The sequence below is a fragment of the Ranitomeya imitator genome, chromosome 2 (assembly GCF_032444005.1).
Source record: "Ranitomeya imitator isolate aRanImi1 chromosome 2, aRanImi1.pri, whole genome shotgun sequence".
In the NCBI taxonomy this organism is placed as follows: domain Eukaryota; kingdom Metazoa; phylum Chordata; class Amphibia; order Anura; family Dendrobatidae; genus Ranitomeya; species Ranitomeya imitator.
The window spans coordinates 282,039,587-282,059,807 of NC_091283.1; the positions used below are offsets into that span (position 1 = coordinate 282,039,587).

General features: G+C 44.0%; 1 protein-coding gene across 1 annotated transcript in view; it reads left to right on the forward strand.

The window, feature by feature from the left end:
- LOC138663155 (oocyte zinc finger protein XlCOF22-like) overlaps positions 1-17,865 on the forward strand; it is a 35,555-nt gene extending 17,690 nt beyond the window's left edge. The window contains exon 7 of the mRNA XM_069749300.1: positions 14,269-17,865. Coding sequence (XP_069605401.1) covers positions 14,269-15,626 — 1,358 coding nt within the window. The 3' untranslated portion in view covers positions 15,627-17,865. The remainder of the gene's footprint in view (positions 1-14,268) is intronic.
- Positions 17,866-20,221: the final 2,356 nt, after the last annotated feature.

The window sequence follows — 20,221 nt, forward strand, 5'->3', positions numbered from 1 at the left end:
GGGCGGCTTTTTTATCAGACGCCTCAATTGACTCCGTAAAGTTGGCAGCTAGAGCAGCAGGACTTTCTAACGCTGCAAGGAGAGCCCTATGGCTGAAATGCTGGCCGGGGGATATGCAGGCAAAAGCGAAGCTCTGCGCTATCCCTTGTAAAGGCGAGTATTTATTTGGGCCTACCCTGGATGAACTCCTGGAGAAAGCAGGAGATGATAAGAAAAAGTTTCCCAACCTGTTCAATCCATACCATCGTCCCTTCAACAAAAGAAGGTTCAACCGGGGAGGAAAGCGAGCCTTTTCACCAGGGAGAGATCGTCCCAGATGGGAGGATAGGCGAAAGCGAGGTACAGGTCTCATGTTTCGCCGTAACCAGACGGAAAATAAAAAACAAGACCAATGACTGGCAATTCCAGTGGGAGGGAGACTATTGCGTTTCTCGGCAGAGTGGTCGAAAATCACAAACAGCGTTTGGATAAAAGACACTGTTTCCCATGGTCTCAAGCTGGAATTTGTTCATATTCCACAGGACAAATTTAGTTTAACACCCTGGCGCTCATCTCCCACTGAACAATTCGCCCTAGAAGAGGAAGTGAGGACTCTTTGTTCCAAAAATGTTTTGGTAGAAGTGCCGTATTCTCAGGCAGGGAAAGGGTTTTACTCTCCCCTGTTCCTAATCCAGAAGCCTGATAAATCTTACAGGACCATTATAAATCTTAAGGGTCTCAATAAGTTTTTGGTGAAACACACTTTCAAAATGGAGTCCATCAATTCGGCAATAAAGATGCTTTTCAACAACTGTTTCATGGTAGTAGTGGATTTGAAAGATGCCTACTATCATGTACCCATTCATGCTGATTTCCAACGGTACCTGAGGGTAGCGATACTAATGGGGGGTAGGATTCAACATTTTCAATTCAGAGCACTCCCCTTTGGGATCACCTCGGCACCTAGGGTGTTTACTAAAATAATTGCGGAAGTCATGGCGCATTTAAGAGAGTCAAATATCCTTATAGTCCCCTACTTAGACGATTTCCTCATTGTAGGTAACTCGGTAGATCATTGTCTGTCACAATGGGAGATTGCTAAAACCAAACTAGAACGGTTGGGTTGGATCATAAACTTTGAAAAATCAAAATTACAGCCCCTAAATGTTCAAAAATTCCTGGGGTTAATGTTGAATTCAGTGACACAGCAGTGTCTCCTCCCTATGGAGAAAATGGACTAAATTCAGAGTTTTGTATTAAGAGCAATCAATACACCTTCCATGACACTTAGACAAGCAATGTCTCTACTTGGGTCACTCACATCTTGCATCCCAGCAGTTAAGTGGGCTCAGTTCCACACCAGGTCCCTACAAAAAGAAGTCCTGTTCCATGACAGAGCCTTAGGAGGCGCATTGAATGGGAAATTGACATTGAGGCCGATAACATTGAATTCCCTTAGATGGTGGCTAAATAAACAAAATTTATCAGCAGGGGTTCCCTGGATGGTAGATGTCACCCACGTGATAACCACGGATGCCAGCTCTTCAGGGTGGGGAGCCTATATGGGGGACATGGTGGTCCAGGGACAGTGGGAACCCTTCACAACATTTTCATCAAATCAAAGAGAGTTGTTGGCGGTTGAACTGGCTGTTAAAAAATTCCTCGTATATCTGCAAGGCCAGCACGTCAGAATTCTGTCGGACAACAGAGTGGCGGTCGCTTACATAAACCGGCAAGGGGGAACTCGTTCCGAAACTTTAATGCAGATCACGGATCGGTTGTTCCAGGTGGCAGAGCTCAATTTTCTATCTTTGACAGCTCTTCACATCAAGGGAAAAGAAAATGTGGCAGCAGATTTCCTCAGCCGAAATGTGTTAAAACAGGGAGAGTGGTCTCTCAACGAGGACATTTTCAATCTCGTCGTCCGCAGATGGGGTCAACCAGTGGTGGATCTATTCGCCACCAGAAACAGAAAAGTAAAACTTTTTTGCTCCCTAAATCCCAGGGAGAATCCCCTGGCGGTAGACGCGTTTCTCATAAAATGGGATTTTCCACTGGCCTATGCTTTCCCACCACTGAACCTGATACCTCTAGTGGTGAGGAAAATCAGGGAGGATCGAGCGAAAGTCATCCTTATCGCCCCCTTTTGGCCCAGAAGAACCTGGTTTGCCTGGCTCAAGACAATGTCTGTAGCGGTCCCCTGGGTACTGCCAGAGATCCCGGACTTGCTTTCTCAGGGACCGATCTCCCATCCACAAGTGGCGGGGCTCCATTTGACGGCATGGAGTTTGAACGGTCACTATTAGTGGGGAAAGGCTTCTCTCCAAACTTGGTGGAGACGCTCCTAAAGAGTAGAAAGCAAATAACTACGAGAATCTACTCTAGGACTTGGAGAAAGTTCTTGTCTTGTTCAAAGTTTAATGTCCAAGACGGGGTGCCAGTACAACAAATCCTAGAGTTCCTACAGAAGGGGTTCGAGTTAAAACTCTCTCCTAGTACCCTTAGGGTACAGGTCTCCGCTTTAGGTGCCCTATTTTCCTGTAATATAGCAAATAACTACTGGATAGCGAGGTTTATGAAGGCAGTTAGTAGATCTACACCACTGCATAAAGACAGAACAGTTCCATGGGATTTAAATTTAGTTCTGTCCTCTCTAACTAAACCCCCCTTTGAACCTCTGCAGGAGGCCTCGATCAAAATGTTGACACTTAAGACAGCCTTCCTGATCGCCATAACCTCAGCTCGCAGGATAGGGGATATACAGGCACTTTCCAGAGCTCCTCCATACACTGAAATCTTGTCAGACAGAGTAGTCCTTAGACCAGACCCAGCATATCTGCAAAAAGGTGGCGACACGGTTCCATAGATCACAGGAGATAGTTTTGCCGTCCTTTATTCCTAGTCCCTCTAATCCTAAAGAGCAGGAGCTTCATACGTTAGACGTCAGGAGATCTCTTCTTCAGTATATTTCAGCTACTGATAATTGGAAGAAAGATGGAGCACTGCTTCTTTCCTTCCAAGGTCCAAGGAAAGGGTTTAGAGTATCGAAATATTTACTGGCTAAATGGATTAGGGAAACTATCTCTCTAGCTTATACAGCAGGTGGGGGGCCAGCTCCGCAGAACCTAAAGGCACATTCCACCCTGGCCATGGCGTCATCCTGGGCAGAAAGATCTGGAGTGTCAGTGGAGCAGATATGTAAGGCGGCCACATGGTCATCCCCTTCCACTTTCTTTAAACCCTATCGGTTGGATTTGGGGTCCTCCTCTGATCTTTCCTTTGGGTTAAGGGTGCTACAATCTATAGTCCCTCCCTAGGGTAGCTTACATCTCTGTAAATCTCTCGTGTGCTGTCATGGGAGTCCAAATAAAGCATTAAGCTACTTACTGGTAGCGGCGTTTTTCGGAGGCCCATGACAGCACCCTTAGTTCCCTCCCTATTCACGTGGGGGTAGCACTTCCTGATATGTATATAGCGTAATATGTAAATCTCACGTATGGTGTCTTATTACAATAATGGGTTATTTTGTTTCAAATGTATATAATGTATATAATGTATATTTGTGTACCACTAACCGCGGCAGTCCTCTCAGGCTCTGAAATACAACTGATGCATGGGGAGAGGTGCCGCCCTTTTGTATCTGTAGGTTTCCTGTTCCTTAAGGGCGGATCCCCTCTCTCGTGTGCTGTCATGGGCCTCCGAAAAACGCCGTTACCAGTAAGTAGCTTAATGCTTTTTCCTAGAGAGGCTCAGTAGCCAAACGAACTGCCTCCTGAAGAGTTCTCCCATTGACAGCTGTTATTTCCAGGGGGTTCTGGAGTGGATGAACTGGGATTTGGATCCGATCCACTACAGCCTGAAGGATGAAATTTCTGGCTGCCCCGGAATCCAAATATGCTGACTCAACAAATACCTCTTTAGAGAGACCTCTCCTACTGCCCCAAGATACCAGAGCTTCTACAGTCTTTGAAAAAATGGAGCCAGGCACTGCAGTTTTCTTTCAGATGGCACCTAACTAGCACACTCACGGAAGCGGAGGTCGATACGGAGGGCGAGGGAGATCAGATCGTCGAGGGTAGTTGGTAGGTCTCGACTGGCTAGCTCATCCTTAATATCTCCAGAAAGCCCCTCCCAGAATGTCGCCACCAAAGCTTCGTAGTTTCATCCGAGTTCGTTTGCCAGAGTGCGAAAGCGTGCCGCATATTGCCCCACAGAAGAATTGGACTGACGTAAACGGAGCAAAGTGGAAGCTGCAGAAGTGGTTCACCTGGGTTCATGGAACACTTTGCAAAAAAGCTCCCAAGAATGCAGGCAAATCGGAGATGATCGGATCCTCTCTCTCCCACAATGGGTTCAACCATGCCAGGGCCTCCGCTTCCAAGGTGCGACAAAAGAAATGTGACTCTTGCACGGTCAAATGGGAAGTGGTGCGAAAGAAGTTCAAAATGTAGCTGACACTGATTGATGAACCTGCGGCAGAGCTTCGGATTGCTGTCAAAACGTGGTGGGGCGGCTTGCTGTCAAAACGTGGTGGGGCTGCGAGTCAGAGGCCAAGATCATGAACTAAGCAAATTGTCTGGGAAGTCTCTGGAGAAGACATGGCTGTTTTGACATGCTGGAACTCTGGAGGGAAGTTTGAGGCCTCTAACTTAGTGGTTAAGGACTGCAACTGTGTGGACAGCTCTTCCTGTGTGTTCTGTTTGCAAAGCTCCTGGTACATGGTCCGTATGGGCAGGGTCCGGGGTCCAGCGGGATCCATGGCCTGAACAAACTCTCACGGATGTGGTTTCTAGAACCACTGTGCCACGGACCACGGAGAGCCTGGAGGGGCCTGACTAAGCGAGCACTGGACTGTTCCCTAGAGCCTCTGATTATGAGGTTAGACTTGGCTCCCAATGCAGGCCAGGTGCCACTCCAGGACAGACCAATGATCATGCAGCAGCTGGACCTAGAAGGACTAACTGGATGGAGCAGCAGGTAGAGCTTGTATCAAAGTGCAGCTGACCAAGTTCATATCCAAGGGCAGCAGGCAGGAATTACACTAGAGTGCCGCAAGCAGGACTTGCATCTGAGTTCAGTAAGCAGGATTTGTACTTAGAGCATAGCAAACAGGACTTGCACTGGTATGTGATCTTTCACAACATAGACTGTAAACAGGAAGGTTGCTCAGACACCTCCCCAGTGGAGCGGAAGCAATATATACATAATGCCTTATAACCATTGGCTGCGGAGGAAATAGCAAGTGAATGCACTGGCCCCTTAAGAGGGCAGGAGCACGTGCCCTTAGAACATGGCTACAGACCCGGCTGGAAGTGCTGCTGAGCGTATGTGGAGCATGAGGAAGAGAGGAACCAACTGCAGTGCAGGTGAGTGAAATTACACACTGGAGACCCTGCCTGTCAGAGCAGGGACCCGGCGTGGTGCTGACAACCTTCATTGTACCACAACTAATTGGCATTGAGTCAGACATTGGTGGATCGAGGGAGAATTCAAAACTACATGCTTAATAAACGAGGCAAAAAAACAGAGGGAAAGCCTATGAAGCAGTGTTCTGTGCTTGTTTGCACAAACACCCTGAGGAAGGGGAACCATGTATTCCCTGAAACGCATCGGTTTGCTTTTTGGCCTTCCATCCACTCAATAGCACAGTGATGTCACACCCTGTTTGCAAGTATCGTCGACCATTTTTTCCGGGCAACCAGGGACTCTACTGTCCAGAGCGCCTCTGGCTCTGCTCGGCTCACCTCGCTCCACCCCACGACGGAGCTGCACTCTGCTGTCTCTGACCACAGCAAAAGGCCAGCCTTTACAAGGATGGACAGACCTTCACAGCATCACATCGGAATGGTGCGACAGCAGGGTAGGATATATGCCATATAGGCCGTATAGACCATCCTACTTGCAGCCTTCTCCTGTATCTCTATCACCCGCAACCAGTGTATAATCTATTCAATGGTCTAGAGACACACTGGTGTTGTGAATTCCGTTCTTGGTTGTAAGTAGTATTTTTGTGAGTTCTGCTCTTGGGCTCCTCCTGTGGTCTTTAGTGGTATGGCTGCTTCTTGGATTTAGCTTCTCAGCTGTTTCCTTTGATTGTCTTTTGGGCTCGGCTATATTAGTCTGGCCTTAGCCCTCAATCAATGCCAGTTGTCAATTGTCTCTGCCTGGAGTCATTGCTCTTTGGACTTTCCTGACACTCTGACCAAGTTCTGCTAAGCTAAGTCCTTCCATGTCCTTTGCAGTTCACTTATTGTGGACTGGTTGTTTTGCACTGTCTTGTTTTTGCTCTTTTGTCAGTATGGATCTATTTAGCTAAACTGGAAACTCTGGGCAGCAGAGTTTGCCCTCCACACCTTTAGTTAGGTGTGGAGATTTTTGCATTTCTCTGCGGTGGACTTTTTCTAGTGTTTTTCTACTGACCGCACAGAGCTCTTTTCTGTACTTTCCTTTCTAGCTAGAAGTGGCCTCCTGTGCTCAATCTTGTTTCATACTACATATGTCATTTCCTTCTCCTCTCACAGTCATTACATGTGGGGGGCTGTCTTTCCTTTGGGGATTTTCTCTGAGGCAAGATAGTTTTCCTGCTTCTATCTTTAGGGGTAGTTAGCTCTTAGGCTGTGACGAGTTGCATAAGGAGCGTTAGGAGCAATCCACGGCTGCTTCTAGTTGTGTGTTGAGCTTAGGGTCTGCGGTCAGTATAGATACCACCTGTTCAGAGCTAGTCTCATGTCGCTCCATAATCACCAGACCATAACAGTACAACTGGCCAAAATTGAACTGAATGCCTCTCAAAGGAAGGAAAAGAAAAGGAGTTTTGAGTCCTTTTTTTTTCTTTGGTTTGTTTTGTCTTTTTTTTTTCCTCTTGACCTCTGGGTGATTCTGGATTTGGATGCAGGCATGGCTGTTCAAGTGTTATTTTCTTGTGTGGATCAGCTTGCTGCAAGAGTACAGAATATTCAAGATTTTGTTGTTCAGACTCCGGCCTTAGAGCCTAGAATTCCTACTCCGGATTTGTTTTACGGGGATAGATCTATGTTTCTGAACTTTAAAAATAATTGCAAATTGTTTTTTGCTCTGAAACCCCGTTCCTCTGGTGATCCCACTCAGCAAGTAAAAATTGTTATTTCTCTGCTACGTGGCGATCCTCAGGACTGGGCATTCTCTCTTGAGTCAGGGAATCCGGCATTGCTTAATGTAGATGCATTTTTTCAATCGCTCGGATTATTGTATGACGAACCTAACTCTGTAGAGCATGCTGAGAAAACACTGTTGGCTCTCTGTCAGGGTCAGGAAGCAGCAGAGTTATACTGCCAGAAATTTAGATAATGGTCTGTGCTCACTGGATGGAATGAGGACGCTCTGGCAGCCATTTTCAGGAAGGGTCTTTCTGAAGCCCTTAAAGATGTTATGGTGGGGTTTCCCACGCCTATTGGTTTGAGCGAGTCTATGTCTTTAGCCATTCAGATTGGTCGGCGCCTGCGTGAACGCAGGGTGGTGCACCATATGGCAGTGTCCTCTGGGCAGAGTCCTGAGTCCATGCAATGTGATAGGATTTTGACTAAAGCGGAACAGAGGGGATACAGACGTCAGAATGGGTTGTGTTTTTACTGTGGTGATTTGGCTCATGCTATTTCTGATTGCCCTAAGCGTATTAAGAGGGTCGCCAGATCTGTTACCATTAGTACTGTGCACCCTAAATTTCTCCTGTCTGTGACCCTGATTTGCTCATTGTCATCTTTTTCTGTCATGGCATTTGTGGATTCAGGCGCTGCTCGGAACTTAATGGACTTGGAATTCGCTAGGCGCTGTGGTTTTTCTTTGCAGCCTTTGCAGAGTCCCATACCCTTGAGGGGTATTGATGCTACACCATTGGCCAAGAATAAACCTCAGTATTGGACTCAGCTAACTATGTGCATGGCTCCTGCACATCAGGAAGATTGCCGTTTTCTGGTGTTGCATAATTTACATGATGATGTTGTACTGGGTTTTCCATGGTTACAAGTACACAATCCAGTGCTGGATTGGAAATCAATGTCTGTGACTAGTTGGGGTTGTCAAGGGGTACATAGTGACGTTCCTTTGATGTCAATCTCCTCTTCCCCCTCTTCTGAGGTCCCTGAATTTTTGTCAGATTTCCAGGATGTATTTGATGAGCCCAAGTCCAGTTCCCTTCCTCCACATAGGGACTGTGATTATGCTATTGACTTGATTCCTGGCTGTAAGTACCCTAAGGGCCGACTTTTCAATCTGTTTGTGCCAGAGCATGCCGCCATGCGGAGCTATGTCAAGGAGTCTTTAGAGAAGGGGCATATTCGGCCATCTTCGTCACCATTGGGAGCGGGATTCTTCTTTGTTGCCAAGAAGGATGGCTCCTTAAGACCTTGTATTGATTATCGCCTTCTTAATAAGATCACAGTCAAATTCCAATATCCTTTACCTTTGCTCTCTGATTTATTTGCTAGGATTAAGGGGGCTAGTTGGTTTACCAAGATTGACCTTCGAGGGGCATATAATCTTGTTCGTATTAGAAAGGGTGACGAATGGAAAACTGCATTCAATACGCCCGAAGGCCATTTCGAATATCTGGTGATGCCTTTCGGGCTTTCTAATGCTCCTTCTGTGTTTCAGTCCTTTATGCATGATATTTTTCCGCAATTATCTCGACAAATTCTTGATTGTGTATTTGGATGATATTTAGATTTTTTCTAATGATTGGGAGTCTCATGTGAAGCAGGTCAGGATGGTATTCCAGATCCTTCGTGATAATGCTCTATTTGTGAAGGGGTCTAAGTGCCTATTTGGAGTACAGAAGGTTTCTTTTTTGGGGTTTATTTTTTCCCCTTCGTCTATAGAAATGGATCCTGTTAAGGTCCAAGCCATTCATGACTGGATTCAACCTACATCTGTGAAGAGCCTTCAGAAATTTTTGGGCTTTGCTCATTTTTATCGCCGTTTCATTGCTAACTTCTCTAGTGTGGTTAAACCCCTGACCGATTTGACTAAGAAAGGCGCTGATGTGACTAACTGGTCCTCTGAGGCTGTCGAGGCTTTTCAGGAACTTAAACGCCGATTTACTTCTGCCCCTGTCTTGCGTCAGCCGGATGTTTCTCTTCCTTTTCAGGTTGAGGTTGACGCTTCTGAGATTGGGGCAGGGGCCGTTTTGTCACAGAGGAATTCTGATGGTTCCTTGATGAAGCCATGTGCCTTCTTTTCTCGGAAGTTTTCGCCTGCGGAATGCAATTATGATGTCGGCAATCGGGAGTTGTTGGCTATGAAGTGGGCATTTGAGGAGTGGCGTCATTGGCTTGAGGGAGCCAAGCACCGCATTGTGGTCTTGACCGATCATAAGAATCTGATTTACCTTGAGTCGGCCAAGCGGCTGAACCCTACACAGGCTCGGTGGTCCCTGTTTTTCTCCCGTTTTGATTTTGTGGTCTCGTATCTTCCGGGATCTAAGAATGTTAAGGCGGATGCCCTCTCTAGGAGTTTTTTGCCTGATTCCCCTGGAGTCCTTGAGCCGGTTGGCATTCTTAGGGAAGGGGTGATTCTGTCTGCCATCTCCCCTGATTTACGGCGGGCGCTTCAGGAGTTTCAGGCTGATAAGCCTGACCGCTGTCCTGTGGGGAAGCTGTTAGATGGACAAGTAAGGTAATTTCTGAGGTCCATTGTTCTGTGTTGGCCGGTCATCCTGGAATTTTTGGTACCAGAGATTTGGTTGCTAGGTCCTTTTGGTGGCCTTCTTTGTCGCGGGATGTGCGTGCTTTTGTGCAGTCCTGTGGGACCTGTGCCCGGGCTAAGCCTTGCTGTTCCCGTGCTAGTGGGTTGCTTACACCTTTGCCCATTCCGGAGAGGCCTTGGACGCATATTTCCATGGATTTTATTTCAGATCTTCCTGTGTCCCAGAGGATGTCTGTTATCTGGGTGGTTTGTGACCGGTTCTCTAAAATGGTCCATTTGGTACCTTTGCCTAAATTGCCTTCCTCCTCTGATTTGGTTCCATTGTTTTTTCAACATGTGGTTCGTTTGCATGGCATTCCGGAGAATATTATGTCTGATAGAGGTTCCCAGTTTGTTTCCAGGTTTTGGCGGGCCTTTTGTGCTAGGATGGGTATTGATTTGTCTTTTTCTTCGGCGTTCCATCCTCAGACAAATGGCCAAACTGAGCGAACTAATCACACCTTGGAAACCTATTTGAGATGCTTTGTGTCTGCTGATCAGGATGATTGGGTGACTTTTTTGCCGTTGGCCGAGTTTGCCCTTAATAATCGGGCCACTTCGGCTACTTTGGTTTCGCCTTTCTTTTGTAATTTTGGTTTCCATCCTCGTTTTTCTTCAGGGCAGGTTGAGTCTTCTGATTGTCCTGATGTGGATTCTGTGGTGGACAGGTTGCAGCGGATTTGGGCTCATGTGGTGGACAATTTGACGTTGTCCCAGGAAAGGGCTCAGCGTTTTGCTAACCGCCGTCGGTGTGTTGGTCCTCGGCTTCGTGTGGGGGATTTGGTCTGGTTGTCCTCTCGTCATGTCCCTATGAAGGTTTCTTCCCCTAAGTTCAAGCCTCGGTTTATTGGTACTTATAAGATTTCTGAGATTATCAATCCTGTGTCTTTTCGTTTGGCCCTTCCAGCTTCATTTTCCATCCACAATGTTTTCCATAGATCTTTGTTGCGGATATATGTGAAGCCCGTTGTTCCATCTGTTGATCCTCCTGCCCCGGTGTTGGTTGAGGGGGAGTTGGAATATGTGGTTGAGAAAATTTTGGATTCTCGTTTTTCAAGGCGGAAGCTTCAGTATCTTGTCAAGTGGAAGGGTTATGGCCAGGAGGATAATTCTTGGGTTGTTGCCTCCGATGTTCATGCCGCCGAGTTGGTTCGTGCTTTTCATTTGGCTCTTCCTGATCGGCCTGGGGGCTCTGGTGAGGGTTCGGTGACCCCTCCTCAAGAGGGGGGGGTACTGTTGTGAATTCCGTTCTTGGTTGTAAGTAGTATTTTTGTGAGTTCTGCTCTTGGGCTCCTCCTGTGGTCTTTAGTGGTATGGCTGCTTCTTGGATTTAGCTTCTCAGCTGTTTCCTTTGATTGTCTTTTGGGCTCGGCTATATTAGTCTGGCCTTAGCCCTCAATCAATGCCAGTTGTCAATTGTCTCTGCCTGGAGTCATTGCTCTTTGGACTTTCCTGACACTCTGACCAAGTTCTGCTAAGCTAAGTCCTTCCATGTCCTTTGCAGTTCACTTATTGTGGACTGGTTGTTTTGTACTGTCTTGTTTTTGCTCTTTTGTCCAGTTTGTCAGTATGGATCTATTTAGCTAAACTGGAAGCTCTGGGCAGCAGAGTTTGCCCTCCACACCTTTAGTTAGGTGTGGAGATTTTTGCATTTCTCTGCGATGGACTTTTTCTAGTGTTTTTCTACTGACCGCACAGAGCTCTTTTCTGTACTTTCCTTTCTAGCTAGAAGTGGCCTCCTGTGCTCAATCTTGTTTCATACTACGTATGTCATTTCCTTCTCTCAGTCATTACATGTGGGGGGCTGTCTTTCCTTTGGGGATTTTCTCTGAGGCAAGATAGAAGCAGGAAAACTATCTTTAGGGGTAGTTAGCTCTTAGGCTGTGACGAGTTGCATAGGGAGCGTTAGGAGCAATCCACAGCTGCTTCTAGTTGTGTGTTGAGCTTAGGGTCTGCGGTCAGTATAGATACCACCTGCTCAGAGCTAGTCTCATGTCGCTCCATAATCACCAGACCATAACACACTGGGTATTTGATCTTCTGTGTTTGTTTTGAACTAGATGCTACATTTTATTTCCTTGTTCTTAATTTTTGAGGTAATGGTATATTACTTAGAATGTTATCACTATACATTTTCCTACTTGTTTTTTACTCCCATTAGCTATTTGAATTTTTGCGAACCACTAATCACCATTACAGACTAGCGCGACAAACCAACCCTATTACTTTTAGTTTTTGGCTTACTTCCTGGATTTTAGCACACAGAATCCTAAGATTGTCTGCAGCTTTCTGTTTTTGTTTTTTTCCTGTTTTTCCTCTATCAGTGTAGGTACTAGTGTTATTTTTTTAAAACTCTGATTTAACCACTACTGCAGCCAGTTTTGTGTTCCTAATCAGATCCCATTTTTCAAATCTGACACGTGTCACTTTATGTGGTGTGATAACTTTGGAATTCTTCACAAAGCATAACAGGAACAAATGGACCTTAGAAAATAATTTGTAACTTATCTTTAATCAGACAATATCTTGTATACCATTGTACACTACTGTCTGGGTACATGGCAGCGTTAAAAAGGGAAGAAGCGCTATTTAGCTATTTTAATACACAAAAGAGCACAGTGAGGTCAAAAATACTCTATTGTAAAAAAAAAATCACAGTAATAAGCAAGTGCTAGTCAAAAGATGGAAAAAAACAGGGTATTTAGTTGATACTTTTTTTGCAAAAAAAAATGTATACTAAGCTGCTCCACCAATCGTCAAGGTATACCCATATAGAGCAGTCCTACCTATTGTATATAATCCCTATCTGATGTATTTAAAACCTACTATACAGATGATCAGGTTTTTAAATACATCAGATAGGGATTATATACATTAGATAGGACTGCTCTATATGGGTATACCTTGACGATTGGTGGAGCAGCTTAGTATACATTTTTTTGCAAAAAAAAAAGTATCAACTAAATACCCTGTTTTTTTCCATCTTTTGACTAGCACTTGCTTATTACTGTGATTTTTTTTACAACAGAGTATTTTTGACCTCACTGTGCTCTTTTGTGTCTTCAAGTTTCTTGGTGGTGTGTGAACAGGTTCCTACAGACTTGTTCATTGTGTAAGTAGCCCATGTGTTTCTGGTTCTGCCTTAGCTATTTGAATGCAGATTTTTTGGAATAGTTTGCAGACACACTGTTGAAGAGGGTACTGTTCATTGTAACCTGGCAGCTCAAAACATGGCCACCAAGAACTGGCTTGGTGCTATCTGCTCCATTTTCCAGATCCCACAGATTGCCTTGCTCATCACCTTTTAACCCCTGTATGGATTTGGATTTAAACGGAGACCCCCTAGGCCTGGTCCACCATTTTACTTGCTGTCTGTGATGTATGACGGCAAAAGAATAGTCATGTAGCTGAGTCAGAACAAGGAGGGCAGAGAAAATTCACAATCAGAAGACAGAAGAGTAGTCAGTAAACAGGCCAGGGTGACAACAGGAATCAAACACACAAGCCGAGAGCTGAGCACAGAGGACTGAACCATAAGAGAGCAAGGCTGTATCTGACAGCTTCTCGCAATATGCTTCAAGCTTTGCTTTAGTAGGGTGCGGTGCTCCCCCAATTTGCTGAAGAAGTTAGCAGATTACTTCAGCTGGACAGCACACACATCCATACTGCAAGATAGTACGGGACTATTGGATCCTAGCACCCTAATCTTAGCTGCTGGACAGATCCTGTGCTGCCCAGAGTTTTTGGTTCTGACATCTCCTCCATCAATAGCGGCTCCTGGTGACAAAAGCAGACCTCACAGGAGCAGATCCCAGTATAGATGGTAACACTATTTGCAGAAGCTTTAATATGACATAATGGCAGAATACCAGAGTAGTAGCAATCACCATGAAGTGACCCCTTTTTGGAAATTAATTCACTGAGGGTTAAAATCTATAGGAGTAGTGACTTTTTTGATTCCACAGACACTTTCTGGAAATTAGCACTTGGGGGATGTTGGAGAGTGAAAATTGCAAATATGCAATTATATTAACCAACACATAGTGCCCAGATTGTGCTCCAGGAGACGCACACAACATAAATTAATTGGGTTCTTCTCACTTTAGTAATGATAAATACATGGATGCTAAATTTGGTTTGAGCGCTTTGCAAGGCTTAGAAGTGAGGGGAGATTTGACTTTGGGAGAGCGGATATTGCTGGATTGGTTTATGGAAGCCATTTTGCTTTTGAAGAGTCTTTCAGCCTCTAATAATGTGGAAACCTCTGTTTTTCCAGTGACAGATGATGGACCTGAGTGGAGACTTGCTTTTGTGCGATGAGTAGCTTTTATAGGTATCATATTCACCTACACAACATTGGTGTTTCCATATTTGGGAGGTTAATAAACATTTGAACACCACGCTCCACTGGTTCATCCTATGAGGTTTTCTATTAGACTGTGAACTGTCATTGTCTTGTTGAATAAAGCATTTTTTTACATACATGCATTTTACAGGAAGTTTAAGTATGTGTTTAAAAATCTAAAATTTAAGGATATTTTATTCATAAATAATTGATTTTATTCTTGCCAGATGACTGTACCAGGAGATCAGAGGGACAGCTGACATCTTCAATTTTTAAATCAGATGATCTTGAGACCCCACAGGATACAATTGAATTGAATGCCATTACTCCAAATATACCATCATCCCTTCACAGCAAATATTTGTCATCTGATGCTGTGAAACAGGTCCTGTCTTCTGATTCACTACCAACTACTAAGGAAAATCAAAGTCACAAAATAAGCATTAACAAAAGAATTGCTTCTAAAGCAAAGAACCCATTGTCACATTCAGAATATAAAACAAGTTTTGCCCTTGAAAAGTCTTTTCTTAAGCATCAAAAACTTCAGACAGCAGAGAATACATTTTCTTGTTCCAAGTGTGGGAAATCTTTTAACCAGAAATCAGATTTTGTAACTCACCAGCAAATTCACACAGGGGAGAAGCCATTTTCATGTTCAGAATGTGGGAAATGTTTTATCCGGAAAGCGCATCTTGATAACCACCAGAGAAGTCACACAGGGGAGAAGCCTTTTTCCTGTTCAGAATGTGGGAAATGTTTTACAGAGAAATCAGGTCTTATCAAACATCAGAGAAGGCACATCGGGAAGGAGACCTTTTCCTGTTCAGAATGTGGGAAATGTTTTAATCAGAAATCAGATTTTGTTAAGCACCAGAGAACTCATACAGGGGAGAAGCCTTTTTCCTGTTTAGAATGTGGGAAATGTTTTAATCATAATTCAAGTTTTGTTATGCACCAGAGAGTTCACACAGGTGAGAAGCCTTTTTCATGTTCAGAATGTGGGAAATGTTTTAAACAGAAAGGTCATCTTGATAACCACCAGCGAACCCACATAGGGGAAAAGCCTTTTTCCTGTTCAGAATGTGGAAAATGTTTTAGCCATAAATCACATGTTGTTATACACTTAAGAACCCACACAGGGGAGAAGCCTTTTTCATGTTCAGAATGTGGGAAATGTTTTGCAAATGCATCAAATCTCATCAAACATCAAAGAACTCACACAGGGGAGAAACCTTTTTCATGTTCAGAATGTGGGAAATGTTTTAACCAGAAATCAGATTTTGTTAAGCACCAGAGAACCCACACAGGGGAGAAACCTTTTTCCTGTTCCGAATGTTGGAGATGTTTTAACGAGAAATCAGATTTGGTTAGGCACCAGAGAACTCACACAGGGGTGAAGCCTTTTTCTTGTTTAGAATGTGGAAAATATTTTAACCAGAAATCAGATTTGGTTAAGCACCAGAGAACCCACACAGGGGAGAAGCCTTTTTCCTGTTCAGAATGTGGAAAATGTTTTGTGCAGAAATCATCTCTTCTTACTCACCAGAGACGTCACCCCGGCAAGATGTCTTTTTCATTTTCTTAAATTGGAAATCAATTCTTAATAAACATCAGAGAAGTCACACAGGAGAAACATCAGAGAAGTCACACAGGAGAGAAGCCTTGTTCAGAATGTTGGAAATGTTTTAACCGAAAATTATATCTTAAATAAAAACAAAGACAGGAATGTAATGATTGAATACCGTGCAATAAGTAAATAAACAACAATGGTGTTTTTTGATAAAAAAAAATTGAAAAGCCATCCCACCGCTTCACGGTGACCCTAATTGAGACAGTCCTAATGCTAATATTAAAAACCTTACCGATTATCAAGTTACATGCATGTGGATAAGTGCTGAGAAGTCCAACTAGTGGAGACGCAGCCATGGGAAACCACATCAATATAATGCCCAGCTGAAGGAAAGCCAGGCCACATCTTTACAGTGGGTACGTAAAGTATTCAGACCCATTTACATTTTTCACTCACTTTCATTGCAGCCATTTGGTAAATTTAAAAAAAGTTCATTTTTTTTCACATTTTTGTACACTCTGCACCCCATCTTGACTGAAAAAAATGTGGACATTTTTGCTAATTTAATTAAAAAAAACTGAAATATCACATGGTCATAAGTATTCAGACCCATTGCTCAGACACTCATATTTAAGTCACATGCTGTCCATTTCCTTGTTATCCTCCTTGAGATGGTTCTATTCCTTCATTGGAGTCCAGCTGTGTTTAATTAAGCTGATAGGACTTGATTTGGAAAGGCACACATCTGCCTATATAAGACCTCACAGTATCCTGTATGTATAAATGAGAATCATAAGGTCAAAGGAACTGGCCAAGGAGCCCAGGTACAGAATTGTAGCAAGGCATAGATCTGGCCAAGGTTACAACAGAATTTCTGCAGTACTCAAGATACTCAAGAGCACAGTGACCTCCATAATCCTTAAATGGAAGAAGTTTGGGGCCACCAGAAGTCTTCCTAGACCTGGCCGTCCAGCCACACTGAGCAATCGTGGGAGAAGAGCCTTGGTGAGAGAGGTAAAGCAGAACCCCTAGATCACTGTGGCTGAGCTCCATAGATGCAGTAGGGAGATGGGAGAAAGTTCCACAAAGTCAACTATCACTGCAGTCCTCCACCAGTCGGGCCTTTATGGCAGAGTGGCCCGACCGAAGCCTCTCCTCAGTGCAAGACATGAAAGCCCGCATAGAGTTTGCTTAAAAACACATGAAGGACTCCTAGACTATGAGAAATAAGATTCTCTGGTCTGGTGAGATAAAGATAGACCTTTTAGGTCATAATTCTAAGAAGTATGTGTGGAGAAAACCAGGCACTCCTCATCACCTGCCTAATACAATCCCAACAGTGAAACACGGTGGCAGCATCATGCTATGTGGGTATTTTTCAGCTACAGGAACTGGACGACTGGTTGCCATTGAAGGAAACAAGAATGCAGCAAGTACAGAGATATCCAGGATGAAAACCTTTTGCAGAGTGCTCTGGACCTCAGACTGGGCCAAAGGTTCACCTTCCAACAAGACCATGACCCTAAGCACACAACTAAAATATCAAAGGAGTGGCTTCAGAACAACTGTGACCATTATTGACTGGCCCAACCAGAGCCCTGACCTAAACCCAATTGAGCATCTCTGGAGAGACCTGAAAATGGCTGTCCACCAACGTTCACCATCCAATCTGGAGGAACTGGAGAGATTCTGCAAGGAAGAATGGCAGAGGATCCCCAAATCCAGGTGTAAAAAACTTGTTGCATCATTCCCAAGAAGACTCATGGCTGTACTAGCTCAGAAGGGTGCTGCTACTCAATACTGAGCAAAGGGTCTGAATACTTATGACCATGTGATATTTTGTTTTTTCTTTTTTAATAAATTTGCAAAAAAATTTACATTTCTGTTTTTTTCAGTCATGATGGGGTGCAGAGTGTACATTAATGAGAAAAAAATGAACTTTATAGAATTTACCAAATGGCTGCAAAGAAACAAAGAGTGGAAAATTTAAAGTCATCTGAATAATTTCCGTACCCACTATATGCATGTGCATACAGTACTGTATATAGTATGTGTCTGTATATTATATTTGTATACTGCATGTGTGCAGTATATTGTGTAAATATATGTATAAGCTGTATATGTATGAGCATACTGTATATAAACTGAATGTTTTTATTGTGTATATACCTTATATATGTGCTTGTATATACTGTGTATGTCTGTATACAGTATATAGTGTATGTTTCTATATTTATAAAGTATATATGATGTGCGTACTTGTATAGTGTATATGTGCTGCATATTTAGTTCTGTAATTGTAGCGTCACCATAATAGGGATCAGCAGTTTGTCTAATGCCTGTTTCTTACATTAGGGCCAGTTCACACTGTCTTTACTGCACCCGGTGGGTTCTACCTGAATCCCCTATAGAGCCATAGATTGCAATGACAGGAATGGAGTTCAAATGAATTCCACATGTGATGTTTTGTTTTTTTTCTGAACGTGTCCGTCTGTTCCATCCGCCACAGAAAAGTGGACACAAACCGGTTCTGAGGGTATGTGCACACGATCAGTAATTGCTGCGGGTTGGATGCGGCATATTTTTACAGGATCCAGATGTTACAGCATAATGGAAGAGATTTCAAGAAATCCCATGCCCACTATGCGTCCAGAGACATCCGCGGAGACGGACATGCGGCGCGTCTTTCCAGACCGCAGCATTTCTATTTATCTTTGTGGAGATGCGAGTCTCTGCAAAATAAATTCCACCCATACAATGTATTGGATGCAGTGAATCCGCACGGTTCAGTAATCACAGAGGAGTCACCTGCGTTCAGTAGACGGCAGCGGACATGAGCTGCATCCAAAGAGCTGCCAATTCCTGACCGTGTGCACATACCCTAAGAAAATAAATCGGTCAATTTCAGGAAAAAACTAGTTAATTTGACCTCTGCTTGTGTCAGCGCAGTCAGTGGCTCTGTAAGGGATTTCGTGAATCCTATTTTAAAGGGATTCAGGCAGACCCTCTAGATGCACTGCAGAAGTGCAGTGTGAACAAGGCTTAATATCCTATTGAATGGAATAGTGCTGTGTACTATGCTATTCTGCGCTTTCCCAGTACAGCAGACAGACACGGACATCGGCCAGAAGACACTTTTTGAAATAAATCTGTTGCTGTCGCCTTTAAGCATTTCTGCAGCGTTTTTTCCCTATTCAAATGAATGGGACTCAAAAATGTAGGTGAAAAGGCTGCAAAAAAGCAGAATATTTCCTGCCAACACTGTAGATCAATCCACAGCAAAATGGTGGGTGTGAACAGATACTACAAGGGTTTTCTGATCATGTAAAAATAATTCGCATGGCATGATAAATCCCCTGCAGCTCCAGCACCGATACTCCGGGGGTCTCCTCCAGTCTCGGCACTGGGCTGCAGTAACTTGTGGCTCCGGGGGTCTCTGCCAGTCTTAGCACTGGGCTGCAGTGGTCTTGTGGCAGCACCTTATATTATAGCTGCAAAGTGAATAATAATAACTATCAGGGACCCCGAACCATCGGCCACGGAGCCAGAGGGGATATAGCAGGGTAGTTTGTGGGACATGTAGGACTTTTTTTTTAATCTTCTCTTTGTGAGATAGGATGTAGAAGAAGACAGCAATTCTGCTAATGTTTCCTGTTAATTGACTGTACGGCCCCCTTCACACAACCGTGTGTCATGTTTTTCACAGATCCCACGTGTGCCCTATTCAACCTAAGGTGCTGCACTCGTGTCCGTGTTTTCCCAGCTGCACAGATGACAAGGGTCAATACTAGTCTATGGGTCTGTGTAAACATGCGTCCGTGTGCCGTCCATGAGCCGTACGTTTGCTGTACATGCAGGGCTGCCACTAGGAATTTCGGGGCCCCATACTGGCAACATTTTCGGGGCCCCCTTGCGACTCCGCCCAGGCTCCACCCATCAAACTCTCCCCAGTCCCACTACTCTGTCTTGAAAAAACTCCACTTCTCACCAATCACACATTAACAGTTCCCATCACCAGATCACACATGTAGCCAGCAGCTTTTGCTTTCGCCAAAAGATTTTTTAAGCCACCAAAGCAACAAGGTAAACTCTTTTGGCCCAGCTCTACTCTACTGTATCCTATTAATTATTTGTTAACCCCTTAACCCCCAAGGGTGGTTTGCAATTTAATGACCGGGCCAATTTTTACAATTCTGACCACTGTCCCTTTATGAGGTTATAACTTTGGAACGCTTCAACGGATCCCTGTGATTCTGACAAAGTTTTCTCGTGACATATTGTACTTCATGATAGTGGTAAAATTTCTTTGATAGTACCTGCGTTTATTTGTGAAAAAAAATGGAAATTTGGCGCAAGTTTTGAAAGTTTTGCAGTTTTCCAGCTTTGAATTTTTATGCCCTTAAATCACAGAGATATGTCACATAAAATACTTAATAAGTAACATTTCCCACATGTCTACTTTACATCAGCACAATTTTGGAACTGAAATTTTTTTTGTTAGAGAGTTAAGGGTTAAAATTTGACCAGCAATTTCTCATTTGTACACCACCATTTTTTTTTAGGGACTACATCACATTTGAAGTCATTTTGAGGGGTCTATATGATAGAAA